The sequence below is a fragment of the Osmerus mordax genome, chromosome 19 (assembly GCF_038355195.1).
Source record: "Osmerus mordax isolate fOsmMor3 chromosome 19, fOsmMor3.pri, whole genome shotgun sequence".
In the NCBI taxonomy this organism is placed as follows: Eukaryota; Metazoa; Chordata; class Actinopteri; order Osmeriformes; family Osmeridae; genus Osmerus; species Osmerus mordax.
In genome coordinates, this window is record NC_090068.1 from 10,233,510 (window position 1) to 10,247,000 (window position 13,491).

The window sequence follows — 13,491 nt, forward strand, 5'->3', positions numbered from 1 at the left end:
TTCTGCGATCAATATCCAAGTTTGGTTCTTTTTGGGAAACAAGTATTCTGACCAAAAAAGATCCTCATTTCAGTTTTCCACTGGGATGAATCAAAAATACTGTTCTTGTTGTACTGGGACATGAGTTCCTCTTTGGGGGGTGGAGAGGTCGGTATACAGCGTTTAGTGTCTGGCAGCATTTCCTTGTCTAAACAAACAGGGTCCAGTGACCAATAGTACTTAAAGCAATACAAATCCCAAAGTCTCAAAAACTGAATCCAATGCCTAAATCTTCTTCGTCTTTCTAAATGACTTTTACCCAAAAAGTATATATTTGTGACTGGATAAGCTGCAAATGAATTGTTTATAGGTTAACTCTCATAATATATGGTGACAGTAATAGTATTTAAACAGTCATGAACTGAGTCATTTATTGTAAAAACCCTACCTCTCTGTTACTCACTTTCCTGCCTCATTGACAATTATTTACAACACACAGTTTAGTCATATGTTACAGTCTGTTCTGGCTGAGTGCTTCATGAAAGTCTATTGTTATCTGTCTGGAAAGTTCATCATTTTGTGAACTTTACAGTATAAAATAACATCTTCATCCAGGATACTTATGGCATGTCTTCTCAAAAGGTTTCTAGTGTGTCATGTGTAGAGATCCTGGTGCCTGCTTTCCTGCGAGCCCGAAGCCTCCACAGCAGCAGAGCCAGGGAGAGGAGCAAGAGGAACCCCAGAGCCCCTCCAATCAGCCCCGCTTTCAGAGCCGTACTGCTCTTCCCAGAAGGCTGGAAGGTCGCACAGGACCCCCCTGCAGGATCACTGAGGCCTGAGTCGTTCAATGCCAACACACACACCTTCACCCCCTGCGGCACCTCCCCTATGGAGCCTCTCCTCACATTCTGCCCAAACACCTTGGTGTTCCCTTCATCCACCGTCACCAGGTAAGAGCTCACGGGGGAGGACGGTGCACACCACTGGACCACCACCTCAGACCCCTCCTGGGACAGGACCATCAGGGATGGAGGGTCGGGAACCTCCAGGTATGAAGTCAGGCCTGGACAAAGGCAGTCTCTCTGCGCAGACAGAAGGTGGCAGGGAATCTGGTCTTGCTGGCAGGGGTCGTAGTCACAGGGCTCGAGGTCTGTGTTCCCCGGAAGAGCAGGCTCTCTGGTTGGCACCGTGTCATCAGCGTACGCGTCTTCGTAGTCATCAGAGTTGAGGTTCGTGGGCTGGGGCCCATTGCTGTGTGGCCTCAGAGTCAGAGAAGTGTTGGGATGAGTCGTGGAGACCTGTTGGGATGTGGTTAGGGAGGAGCCGTCACTGAGATCAACCAGGAGGAGGAGCAGCATGTGAAAAGCTGGTTTCCAATCTGCAGCCATGGCATCTGCTGATAACATAAAGTTATGTGACAAATTAGACCCGTCATGTTTCCTCTTTGAACGTTTTAGGCTATATATACTCAGAGCCCTCAATACATCTGACTGTATGTATGTCTTGCTCCATGTCTGATGAAACTGTGTCGAACATCCATAGATATCTCACATACACCTGCACAAAATAAAGTCTGTGTCCATAAGTCATATTTACTTCATGACAGGTCTTTATACTCATAAAGATCAAGACATGCAAAATGCCCAATTAATTCAGCTGATGACCCATGGATGTGTTTATGCTAGTAAGCTAAATGTTTGTATACACAGCTGCCCTTATGGGTCACATTTGTAGAGAACTTTGAATCACGAAGGCATAAATACTGAATGCCTGGCTATTGCACAACAGACCAGAGCTCCACACCCATTACACATAGCAGCAGAGTCAGCTGGATCCAGTTACCAGAGAGCTGCCCTAGCCTTCTCCATTATACTCCACATCAACACATTCTTCTTCAACTTTTTGTGTTAAATAGGCACAAAAAGTTTAATAAACATACTAACTTCAAAAGAAATAGATTCTCAAAACAACATAATTACTGTTTGTAAGTTTTGATTCTGCCGTTACTGTTACCGTAAACAGACAGGTACTGTGTGCCAGTCGAAAAAAAGTTAAAATCACACAGTTGTATTCATTTCTGTCCTATTTCAATAAAAAGATAGTTTGAAGTAAAACATTACCTGGCCCTCGCTTCCGAATATAAAAATCTTCTTTGCGTTGTTGGGAGTTCTGCTCTGCTAGCTTCGTTCTACCCCCCCCCTCACTCTGGCCTTCTTTATATAATTCTACCAAACTCCAACAATCACCTCCTTCTTTTTGCCCTCCCCCCTTCCACTTCTCTGCCCCAGCCTGCTGTGGAGCTGATCTCCTCTCTCTCTCTCTCTCTCTCTCTCTCTCTCTCTCTCTCTCTCTCTCTCTCTCTCTCTCTCTCTCTCTCCTCTCTCTTTCTCTCTCTCCTCTCTCTTTCTCTTTCTCTCTCTCCTCTCCTCTCTCTCTCTCTCTCTCTCTCTCTCTCTCTCTCTCTCTCTCTCTCCTCTCTCTTTCTCTCTCTCCTCTCTCTCTCTCTCTCTCTCTCTCTCTCTGTTTCATGGTGGATTCGTTGTGTGTGTGTCTGACCCTCTTATTGCATTCCGTTGGCATTAGCAGTTTTTTTTTTTTAGAGCAGGTCCTATTCACTAATGAATCTGTCTGCCTTCTAGATTCAATCGGATGTACATGAGTCCCTGCAGTGATTCATAGCAATACCTCATCCTGGATACACACCAGTGGAACCCAACCCTTCAAACACTGATACTTTTCAGTATCTCTGAGTGTAAAAACTGAAAGAGAGACACTTCTCATAGTAAATGGGGTGCATGTTTTCACTTGTCAAAGCAGGTGGGTTGTCTAAAACAAACAGAAGGGAAAATGTTATTTTCCTATGATGATAGGAAGGATCGGGGTTTCCAAGATGACCTCTGCCTCTCTGTTGGTCCATTGGGACTGATGTCTTAATGTGGAGATTGACTTTTTTGGTCAAAACATTCTCAATCTTGTACTGAGTGGGAACCGTGTAGACTCCAAAGGTCACTTTTGAGCTCATTAAGCCTTGTGAGCGAAGAAATTCACAGTGTTCATCCCACCCTTGTTAGAACTGTTGGATTTTTCTAGAATCTTGGCTTTAGAGGGTTAGCATTCAAGAATTCAGCAGTCAAGTCTGTGAGCTGCACACTATATCTCTCCCTGACCCAGTTAATAACCTCTGAGCGTTGCTCTGCTCCCTCTCAATGTCTCTCATCCTTCCTGTCTCGGCTCATCTGCCCCACACTCCTTTGCCCTCTGCTTCCTTTCCTTCCCTTCATCCCCATTCCTCCCTCTCTCCACATCTGTTTACAGTTAGGCAGTGTGGTAATAAGGGCTGCGACCAGCTGTCGGGAAGCACGCCCTTATTCCACATCCTGGATTTCTGAGGGGCTGCTGGGATTACAGAAATGAAGCCCGCTAGTCCAAAAGATCAGTCTGAGTGTCCTGCGTTCTGTGTTAAACTGGGTTTAACACAAGCAGAAAGCTAGATCTGGCAACTGAGTTATTCAAGGCTGAACGAGCGGGAACACAGTCGCACAGGAAAAGACTCACCCACTTCCCAGGAATGCTGACCTGACTGAGGTAAAAGCTCGACTGAAACACTTCAAGCCGGGTTTGAGATGAGCTTTGTTTCAGAGTGAAGAGGACATGAGACAAAAGTACAGGTCACACAGATCACACAGGCCTCACTGGTCGGTTAGAGGAACCTTGATGCAACACTGGGACAGAGCGGATGCTGGTGGCTCTCGGGCAATGTATCGATTGCCATAGATCTGCCTGGTGGTGACAGGGCCTGGTGTGTCTCATTCAGGTCAGTCATGTTGAATCACACCACAGAACCCACACACACGTCACTCCATCTGACTCATACCTTTGGCAACATGCAGCACATTCCTGCTGCCTGCTTCCAACCAAACCACATCCACACCGCCGACTTAGATAAAACTGTTTATGTGGGTTGTGTCCGTGCACCCGTTCTGCAAATCAAGTTCTCTGCTACATTCATGGTGAGTGGGGAGTCAGGTGGCTGAGCGGTTAGGGAATTAATCAGAAGGTTGCAGGTTCGACTCCTGGCCGTGACAAATGACGTTGTGGGCAAGGCAGTTCACCCTACTTGCCTCGGGGGGAATGTCCCTGTACTTACTGTAAGTTGCTCTGGATAAGAGCGTCTGCTAAATGACTAAATGTATGTTCTCTGCTACATAATGCTGTGCACAACCACCAGGTGTCTCTATATTCATTAGCTAGAGGTGGTGCATGATGAAGTGAAGCAGAAACCTATGGCTAATTAGATATTAGCTCAACTAATTATGAGCGGTCTACAAATGCACACATCAAAGCCACAGAGAGGGAGGAAAGAGGACTCGAGGGAGAGGAGAGCTTTTGAAGACAGCTTGTGATGTATCACTTTCTTCGGCATTCATTATTGTCAATATCCCATTGCATGGAATTAATAACATTATGGCTTTTTTAATTACCATTAGCCTCTCAGCCATGAATAAATGTATTTTCCATGATCCATATAGAGCTTGGTGTGACTTCATCCTGGATGAAAAAAAAATCAGATACCTGGGTTTATTTATTTATTTTAGCCATTTATTTATTTGACTCCTGCTCCTTATGTCAAACCTCCAGATCTGACGGTGTTGGCTCCTACAGCTTCCTACTCAGCAGTAACCATGGAAACACAGGTGAAGGATCTTGGAGATTTCATTAGGCTACCTCCAGAGGTGGATAAAAAAAAACATTCATGTTGAAATAGAACATCAGCACTCAAAGTATTCAAGGAGGGAAAAAATTATAATATATATTTTTAACGATAAATTAGGATTGACGCAATAAATATTCAATGAAAATTTGGATCGGTTGTTTGGATACTGAGTATATTGCAACATTTTGAAAAACAGCAAGCAGAAGTGTTAAAAGAGGGCCTGGGGCTACCCTCTGCTTGGTTACCTCAATGTGGGCAACAATCTGACAAGTCACATGGTCTCCCAGAGGGTTTGACAGTGTAACTTTAGCCGGCCAGGGCGCCGACTGACAATTTGATATGTCCAGTTTGACGGGCTGACACAGTGTCTCAGTATGGGATGCACAGGGGCACACAGCTGGACCGGCGCAAAGCACGTCACTCACCACAGCCGCAAAGCACGTCACTCCCCACACCTCTCTCTTCTAGGAAAGGCCCAGAGAGGGAACTGGGAACTGGAAACGGATCTTCGGCGTTGCTCATTAACGGGCTCTTCTTGTGTAGGAGTGACGGACTCTCCGCTAACGTTGCCCGAAAACACTTGTACAATCAACGTTAATTCCTTCCTGTGCTGTTGTGTCAGAAGTGTGATTGCTAAATACATGATCTGTTAATGCCCACCACTAGATGCCCACCACTAGATGGCGATATTACAGAGAATAAATGCAGAATAACAAGACCCTGCGATATTGTGTTTGACTGAACATCAGTTAAAAGTCAAAATGTGTTTCTGCTTGCACCGGAAAAGGCTGTAGTAGTCTATGGTAGGTTTTTCAAATTGTGAATGTGCATTTTGCACTGTATGTCGTATTCACAAAAACCGCTTTAGTAAATTATGCAAAAAAAAAAGCGAGAGACTGTCCAATGGTCATTTCTGGTAGAGACAGGTGCAAATCGTGCGTTTTGAATGCGTCTCGGGGGGGCGGGGCGGGGGGGGGGGGGGTTACGTGCTGTTTTAGGGGGTACATTTTGCGTCCGTATTGCGTCCCGGGGGGGGGGGGGGGGTAAGGGGAGGGAGAGCCACCTCCCTGAAATGAGTCTCTGCAGGTTGGGATGTCTGTGTATGGGTCAGAGGCTTATAGGTAATTGAATAAGAGCCTTTCATGAAAAATTTGCTGGGATGGGTGCTAACAGAGAAGAATCTCAGATCTGGTCGTCTTATTTCCAGTATGAGGGGCTTGGTAACCATGGCAACCAGTGGCACTGTACGAGTATGCAGGAGAGAGCTGAGGAGGCTGATATTGAGACAGGAGTATAAATCACTCTTGCACAGGCACACACACGCTGTGCCAACCTACATATCCCCCCTCACACTCTCACACCCTCCATCTCTCTCTCCCTCCATCTCTCTCTTTCTCTCTCCCTCCATCTCTCTCTCAAACATACACACACATGCACAAGACTAGTGGTTAAATCCCACATATCTAACGAGTCCTATCAGAGAATGCTGTTCCCGCTACCCTCGTCTTGGGACAGGAATGATGCTCCCTGCTCCTCCTGATGTGAGGCCAACGCTCCGCTCAGAGGGGAAGTGACATCAGCGATGAGAAAGGAGAACTGCTGGAGCGCTGGAGTCCTGAGAAATCAGCTTCCTCAGCACTTCCTGGCCCTCTAACCTAGAATCCGGTGTCAAAACAAACCTTGTAGCTGCAGCCTGCATGGGCGGTGCTGGCTGCCCTCTCCATTACCATCTAAAAGGGAATCTGAAAGTTTGCTTTGCAACAGTGCTGAGGTCATTAGTCAAGCTGACAGGAATAGAATGGGCCACGAAAGAAGTCATCTCAACCAATCAACACACCATTTTGCACTTACAAACAAATGAGAAAACCTCGAGTTATCTCCTTGAAGTGTTTTGCACATTTGGAGGGTTAAGGTTGAATTATACTTCTCCGATTCCGTTACGAATTATACTCATAATGTCTTTAATGTTGTGCTTAAACCTACTGTTGGACAGTATGGAACTGTTAAAGTGTGTGACTTTAGTAGCAGCAAAGCTCACCAACCACACAGCCAATTTTGCCATTTAATAATTTACGGCCATTTTGTCACTCGGGCCGAGCGGCAGCCAGAAGCTGGATGACCGAGTGGCAGGCGTCATGGTAACAGCTCCATTCTGGTGAGTGGTGGCGAGCTGCACTGACTGTGTCCTGGATCCCATTCTGATTCTGATTCTGATCTGGATCTGATTCTGATCTGATTCTGATCCACAGCTGGCTGCTGACCCGGGAGTCTGTGGCCTGGTTGGCAGAGCTGGCAGTTTGACCCCGAGGGGAGGAGGGGGAGGTATTTGTGCATAAGCTCTGGCATAGTCCAAGTCAAGTCTAAATAAGGCTTCATGACTGTAATAGCTTTTAAAACGCCTCAGATCTCTTACATGCAACATTTTTCGCAAGACTGTAAAATGCCATTGTTAAAAGCATAGCTTGTTTTCGATATATATATATATATTTTTCGTCTTAAACAGTGAAGGAGAGAGGTACAATTCTGACACATTTGAGTTTGAAATATGAAGAAATGCGACAAAAGAGACTCAAGAGTGATCCAGTAGTAAAAAAAGAAAAACTCATCATGAGACATGGAGGAACTGGAAATTGTATCTATCATGATAATTAGATAAGATCACGAAAGCTCACCATAAAGCTGCCATCTGTCAATTTGTTATTAATTGTGTGTGTACGTGTGTATGTGTGTGTGCATGTGTTTGTTGGGTGGCTACTCTAGCCTATGCAGCAGATATTTCTACCCAGGCACAGATAATTACTTACCGGGAATTGTTAACGCCAGCCCACATTCCCTGCCGTGCTTATGCAGTAAGCGCAGCACTTAATCACCTTATAGATACTTCTGCATCAGTTCCCCCAAGGTGATGCTCCATTTAGAGCTGTGTGAACACCATACGAATCAAATGTTCCAACAGAGTAGTTCATACACATACTGTATTATAACACCTTATAAAGGAGTTCACATTGTTGCCAGGCTTCTAAGGAACGTGTCCGAAGCAACCTATCAAAAACAAGGATTAAGAAAACAGAACGTTATCAGAAATGATACATTCTGATGAAAACTCCAGATAGCGGCTCGCCTCCGAGAATTAGACCATTAGTTCGCAAGTATTCATGGTTTGCCGTGTCTGTCAAGGGTAAACTTAAATTGCCGTACTACTCAGTCCATTACACCACAGTAAACAACAGCCTTTCCACGAAGAGAAAAACAACCGGGACTTGTTTGTCTGGTCAGTCAGACACAAGGTTAGTTTCCTCCTCTGGAGTTTAGTTCCATAATTGCTCACAAATGTGTACAGTCACACCTAATGGAGATGGTGAGTAGGCAGACACTCAGGACAGAGCCTGAGTGTGTGTGTGTGTGTGTGTGTGTGTGTGTGTGCGTGTGCATGATGTACAAACTGTGAAGCGGGCACTGTGTTGGGACTTGGCAAGGGGGATGATAAATGACTGGGCTGTAGGTGTTAGGGAAGGGTGAGATAGTGCTGTGGTGAGCTGTGGTCCAGGGTGATGCCAGAACTGGGACACAGACAGGAGGTACAGACCAAGCTGGGAGTGGAGGCAGAGCTGGGAGTGGAGGCAGAGCTGGGAGTGGAGGCAGAGCTGGGAGTGGAGGTAGAGCTGGGAGTGGAGGCAGAGCTGAGAGTTGAGGCAGAGCTGGGAGTGGAGGTAGAGCTGGGAGTGGAGGCAGAGCTGAGAGTGGAGGTAGAGCTGGGAGTGGAGGCAGAGCTGAGAGTTGAGGCAGAGCTGGGAGTGGAGGTAGAGCTGGGAGTGGAGGCAGAGCTGAGAGTTGAGGCAGAGCTGGGAGTGGAGGCAGAGCTGGGAGTGGAGGCAGAGCTGGGAGTGGAGGCAGAGCTGGGAGTGGAGGCAGAGCTGGGAGTGGAGGTAGAGCTGGGAGTGGAGGCAGAGCTGGGAGTGGAGGTAGAGCTGGGAGTGGAGGCAGAGCTGAGAGTTGAGGCAGAGCTGGGAGTGGAGGCAAAGCTGGGAGTGGAGGCAGAGCTGAGAGTGGAGGCAGAGCTGGGAGTGGAGGCAGAGCTGAGAGTGGAGGCAGAGCTGGGAGTGGAGGCAGAGCTGGGAGTGGAGGCAAAGCTGGGAGTGGAGGCAGAGCTGGGTGGATGGGGGAGGAGGAGCTATGGAGCAGACTTGGCACCTCGTCTCAACTCTGTTCCAGACATTATCAGCAGTGGGCTGCAGCACTCCAACTCCCCACTCAGCTTCTCCGGCTCTTCAGAACATCAATAAAACAAACACAACCGTATTAAGACACAGACCACTTCATGGCCAGCTCCTTGAACAAATATTAATATCTATCCAAAAGCATCATGCAATATTTACTCAGCTGATTTTACAATATTTATATACTGTATAAATGACAAGTGAGCTTTTTCAAAAGAGTGTAAGGAAAACAGCAGTCACTAAGAAAGCCAAAGCATAATTGTTTTACATTTCGCAACAGTAAAGATTAAAAATTTACAGTAGCAAAAAAGTTTTTGGCGAACAATTCAAGGTCATCAACTCAGACCTCGAGCTCTCACTGAGCCAGTTAAATAATAAAGCTGTTTTTGATGTTCATTAACATGAAATAATTACAGGAATTAATTTCTTGCCAAGAGCCACATTCCAGTAGTGTGAAAACTCTGCAGTACACATTTGCTTTGATGTCTCTGTATGAATTCTTTTTATTGATAGATATATCTTAATTGGATTTAATCAAACATAGCACTTGCCAGGTTGAACATAGTTTAGGACAAGCAATTCTCTCCCTGTATGTTTACCAAACAGAACCATCTGGATCGCCCAACACTAGTGCCAGTTAAGCACTTGTTTAAAATTACACCAGTCTCAACCTTGACTATAGCAGCTGGAAATTTGATATGAAACGTTTTGCCTCAATCTGCCTAGTTCACATCAGGTGTACGTGAGATGAATCTATAATGCTGCAGACTTCTCTCTGGAGTGACATCAAAGCTGAACAGTATTTAACCCAGAGACAGGGAGAGCTCACAGTTAGCTCCCCGTCTCAGCGGATCCTCATCCTGCCCGGTCCGGGGATGGATTTTCTTGCACCAGAGGAGAGGCTCCCAGGTTCAAACTAAAAGAAAACGAATCCCACAGAGCCTCTGCGTGTGTTTGTGTCGGTCTGTTCAGCGCTCGGTCAGACACCACGGGGGGCCGGCCGGCGCCATGTCACGCCACACGCGTGTCGTCTCCGGGAGTTCTTGCATCGACATGGCAACCTCAGAGGACAGTGACAGCCCGAGCACACACCCCCACCCCCTGGGATGAAAAAGTCTCCTGGACACTGGTCACGCAATGAGTAATCAGACGGATGAACACAACCCTGGAACAGATGAGGAGGCGGAGAGAGGAGGCGGAGAGAGGAGGCGGAGAGAGGAGGCGGAGAGAGGGGGAGAGAGCGGAGAACGAGCGAGGGGTGAGTGGAGCTCAGCCAAGAGCATTTGACTGCAGATCAAGGTTCGAATACACCCTCCCCTGAATGTAAAATTTACAGAAAAACGTGTGGTGATTGATAAATGGATGACTCAGATTACAACAACTGCCCACTTGTACCCCGTACAATAAAATGTCCAAACTGTGAAGGAGACATGTTGGGGATAACCGGATGATCCGGAGAACGGACCTGAACGTTGTGACGCCTTCATGCAGCCGGTTACGTGACCTTTAATCAAGCACCGCATGAAGCCCCTCTGCACCGCATGAAGCCCCTCTGCACCGCATGAAGCCCCTCTGCACCGCATGAAGCCCCTCTGCACCGCATGAAGCCCCTCTGCACCGCATGAAGCCCCTCTGCACCGCATGAAGCCCCTCTGCACCGCATGAAGCCCCTCTGCACCGCATGAAGCCCCTCTGCACCGCAACCTTAAACAGAATCAACAGGGCTCTATTGACACGTCAAGAGCGAAGGGAGTGTACCAGCAGTGAGCAGGCAGGCCTCTGTATTGTTTACCATACTCCCGACTCAGCTGTCAGCTCACAGCACGGCCCTCGGATCAATCTCAGGGGAGTCAGGTGGCTGAGCGGTGAGGGAGTCGGGCTAGTAATCTGAAGGTTGCCAGTTCGATTCCCAGCCGTGTCGAATGACGTTGTGTCCTTGGGCAAGGCACTTCACCCTACTTGCCTCGGGGGGAATGTCCCTGTACTTACTGTAAGTCGCTCTGGATAAGAGCGTCTGCTAAATGACAATGTAAATCTCTCTCCTCATCGCCATCGCTGCCCGGACCTGCTTGCTGACACACTGCTGCCAGCTGCAGCGCCCTTCCTTCGGATGAAAGAACAAGAAACAAGCCTGGGAAGTCAACTACCCACCCTGCACTGTTGTCCTTTGCTTAATCTGACTCGAGCAATATTTTGACTGACAATGTCGCCCGAGTGTTGTACACGCCGACACAGCTGCCAGGAGAATCTGGGTCATTTGGTGCCGGGGACCAGAATCTCCCCTGGAGATATGTAAAGCCATACATGTGTGAAAGTGGCGCTGTAAAAACTCACACTGTAATCCACACTTCTCTCCAACTCCTCTGTCACAGAACTGAAAGCGGAAAATGGGGCTGAAATCCTGGGAGTGAGGAGGGAAGAACATGAAATGAAAGATAGAAGAGAGAGAGAGAAGAGAGAGATAGAAGAGATAGATAGAAGAGAGAGATAGGAGAGAGAAAGAGAGAGATGGAAGAGAGAGAGAGAGAGAGAGACGGATGAGGACATTTCAAACTCGCTCCACTTCTCTTTGCTTTCTCGCTGGATTAGCATTTAGGGCAACGCAGCCCTCATTAAAAACCCAACACTACAGACTGGAGGATGCATCTTGCCAGGTTCTACACTCCAGTCCTGAGAGTGACTAATAAGAACCACTAGAGAACAACAGGAACATGAATTAGTTTGTGGTGTGTCAGCCTCAGGAAGAAAAAAAAAAGAACGTTGAAGAGGACGGCTAAAAGGATGAATTTATGGTGTCGATGCAAAATCCCCCGTCATCTGATCCGCCTCTCCTGCTTGCGACGGGGGAAATGACAGGCTCGCGGAGGTAAACAGTCATCCCAACAGACCCAAGCCCCCCCTCCACGAAACTGTGAATCTGCTGACCTTTTCACAGTCAGTTATGTGTGAACATTGAGTATAGAAGGGATAATGAAAGGAGACAGATGATTACAACCATAGCTTATGGGAAAGAGCGACGGCTATACAGGAGGAGAAATATCAATAGGTCAAATACAGACACGAGGAGAAGGGAAACGAACAAATCACTTGTGTTATATCCTCTTACACATATGGTGGCAACAGCAGGCCACATAAGCATTTCAATAATATGCCATCTAGTTTTCTCCCTCTCGGCGTAAAAATAACTCCCCCGAAAAGATGTAATTAATCAGAGCTTAACTCTTATCAGTACAAAAAATGCACAACATCATTTCCTCTCACAGCCTCTCAATCAATGAAGGCCTTATTACCATATCCCGGTCCACAGACAATACCAAAGCACTCTGCGAACGTCTAAACTCCATTTGGTCACCTTGGCCCATTTTAACACCACTCAGGGACAAACTGAAGAGAGAAACAGTCACCCAATAAAGCACAGCACTCTCCAGCACTCTGGAAAAACGAACACTGGGATTCCACGGTCTTTTAACATTTCAAATCAAACTTGAGTAAACAACCTGATATATGATCTTGCGCTTGCATTTTTTTTTTGGGGGGGGGGGAATCTTTTTTACACAGCTTTAAAATGTTTTCATTTTGAAAGCTCACGAAAGTGATCTAAATGCCAACATCAGGGTCTGGTTCTGTGTGCCTGGGTGTGTTTGAGTTTCTGATGACATGACACAAGGACATAGCAGCTAAGCCTGAGTAAATCAACCAAAGTGAGTATCGATAGCAGAGAGAATAAGCACTCCCTCTTGACGTCTCTGTAAACAACGGCAAGCACTTCAGACAGACACTCTCATCTCAGGACTACTCAGACCGGCTGTCGATGAGGCAAGAAGCATCCATCAGGAATCCAATTCCCCAGCTCCCTCCATCTCTCTCCTTCCCCAGCTCCCTCCATCTCTCTCCTTCCCCAGCTCCCTCCATCTCTCTCCTTCCCCAGCTCCCTCCATCTCTCTCCTTCCCCAGCTCTCTCCTTCCCCAGGCCCCTCCAGGTCCTCCAACAGCCTGTCCTTGAACTGGAAGTGCTCGTTGCTGTGCTGAACCGACCCCGGTGCAGTGGTGGCCCGAGGAGACGCGAGTGACGAGGGCAAGGTGCAGGGATGAGCCAGCCCTGCTGGAGGCTGTTCAGATGTACTGCCCACGGCGGCACTAGACGTCCTCTAGAACGCCAGTCACACAAAGTCAGAATGATGAACAACAGTGTTCTACCTAAGGCAGGTTTTTTCTCTTCTCTCAGATAAAAACACACAGACCAACCTCACCTAGAACAGCTGCTTGTGAGCCTCCTTTCCTTGCTTTAACGTGAAGCAGATTTCAGGGCTGGACACCATATGCTGCCAGCAAGGTTTTAATAGGCCAGGGCCAGGTGGGCAGACCAACTGACCTTACCGCTTGTCTTGGTGCCAGATGAGGACAGGACGGGAGAGGGGAGAGTCTCCCCTGGGCGCGGCTCAGGAGCGGATTCAGGGAGGATCATGTGGTACAACCAATCCTGAGCTGGAACTGTGGTATAAGCGAGTAGGAGACAGTTGGCCCCTTGAGATCCGCTGTAGCTTGTTGTGAGAGGACCACTGACCTGAACAGCTGCTCACC

General features: G+C 47.4%; 1 protein-coding gene across 2 annotated transcripts; it reads right to left on the minus strand.

Moving 5' to 3' along the window:
• Positions 1-395: 395 nt before the first annotated feature.
• On the minus strand, positions 396-2,230 carry LOC136963641 (LRRN4 C-terminal-like protein). 2 transcript variants are annotated; one of them, XM_067257796.1, is made up of 2 exons: positions 2,100-2,230; positions 396-1,372 (listed from the first exon to the last, which is right to left on the minus strand). In XM_067257796.1, the coding sequence occupies exon 2, from the start codon at positions 1,365-1,367 to the stop codon at positions 615-617; it is 753 nt and encodes a 250-aa protein (XP_067113897.1). In that variant the 5' UTR covers positions 1,368-1,372; positions 2,100-2,230; the 3' UTR covers positions 396-614. The 2 variants fall into 2 exon arrangements, with proteins under 2 accessions (XP_067113897.1, XP_067113895.1); XM_067257794.1 differs by having other exon boundaries at positions 396-1,375; positions 2,100-2,201.
• Positions 2,231-13,491: the final 11,261 nt, after the last annotated feature.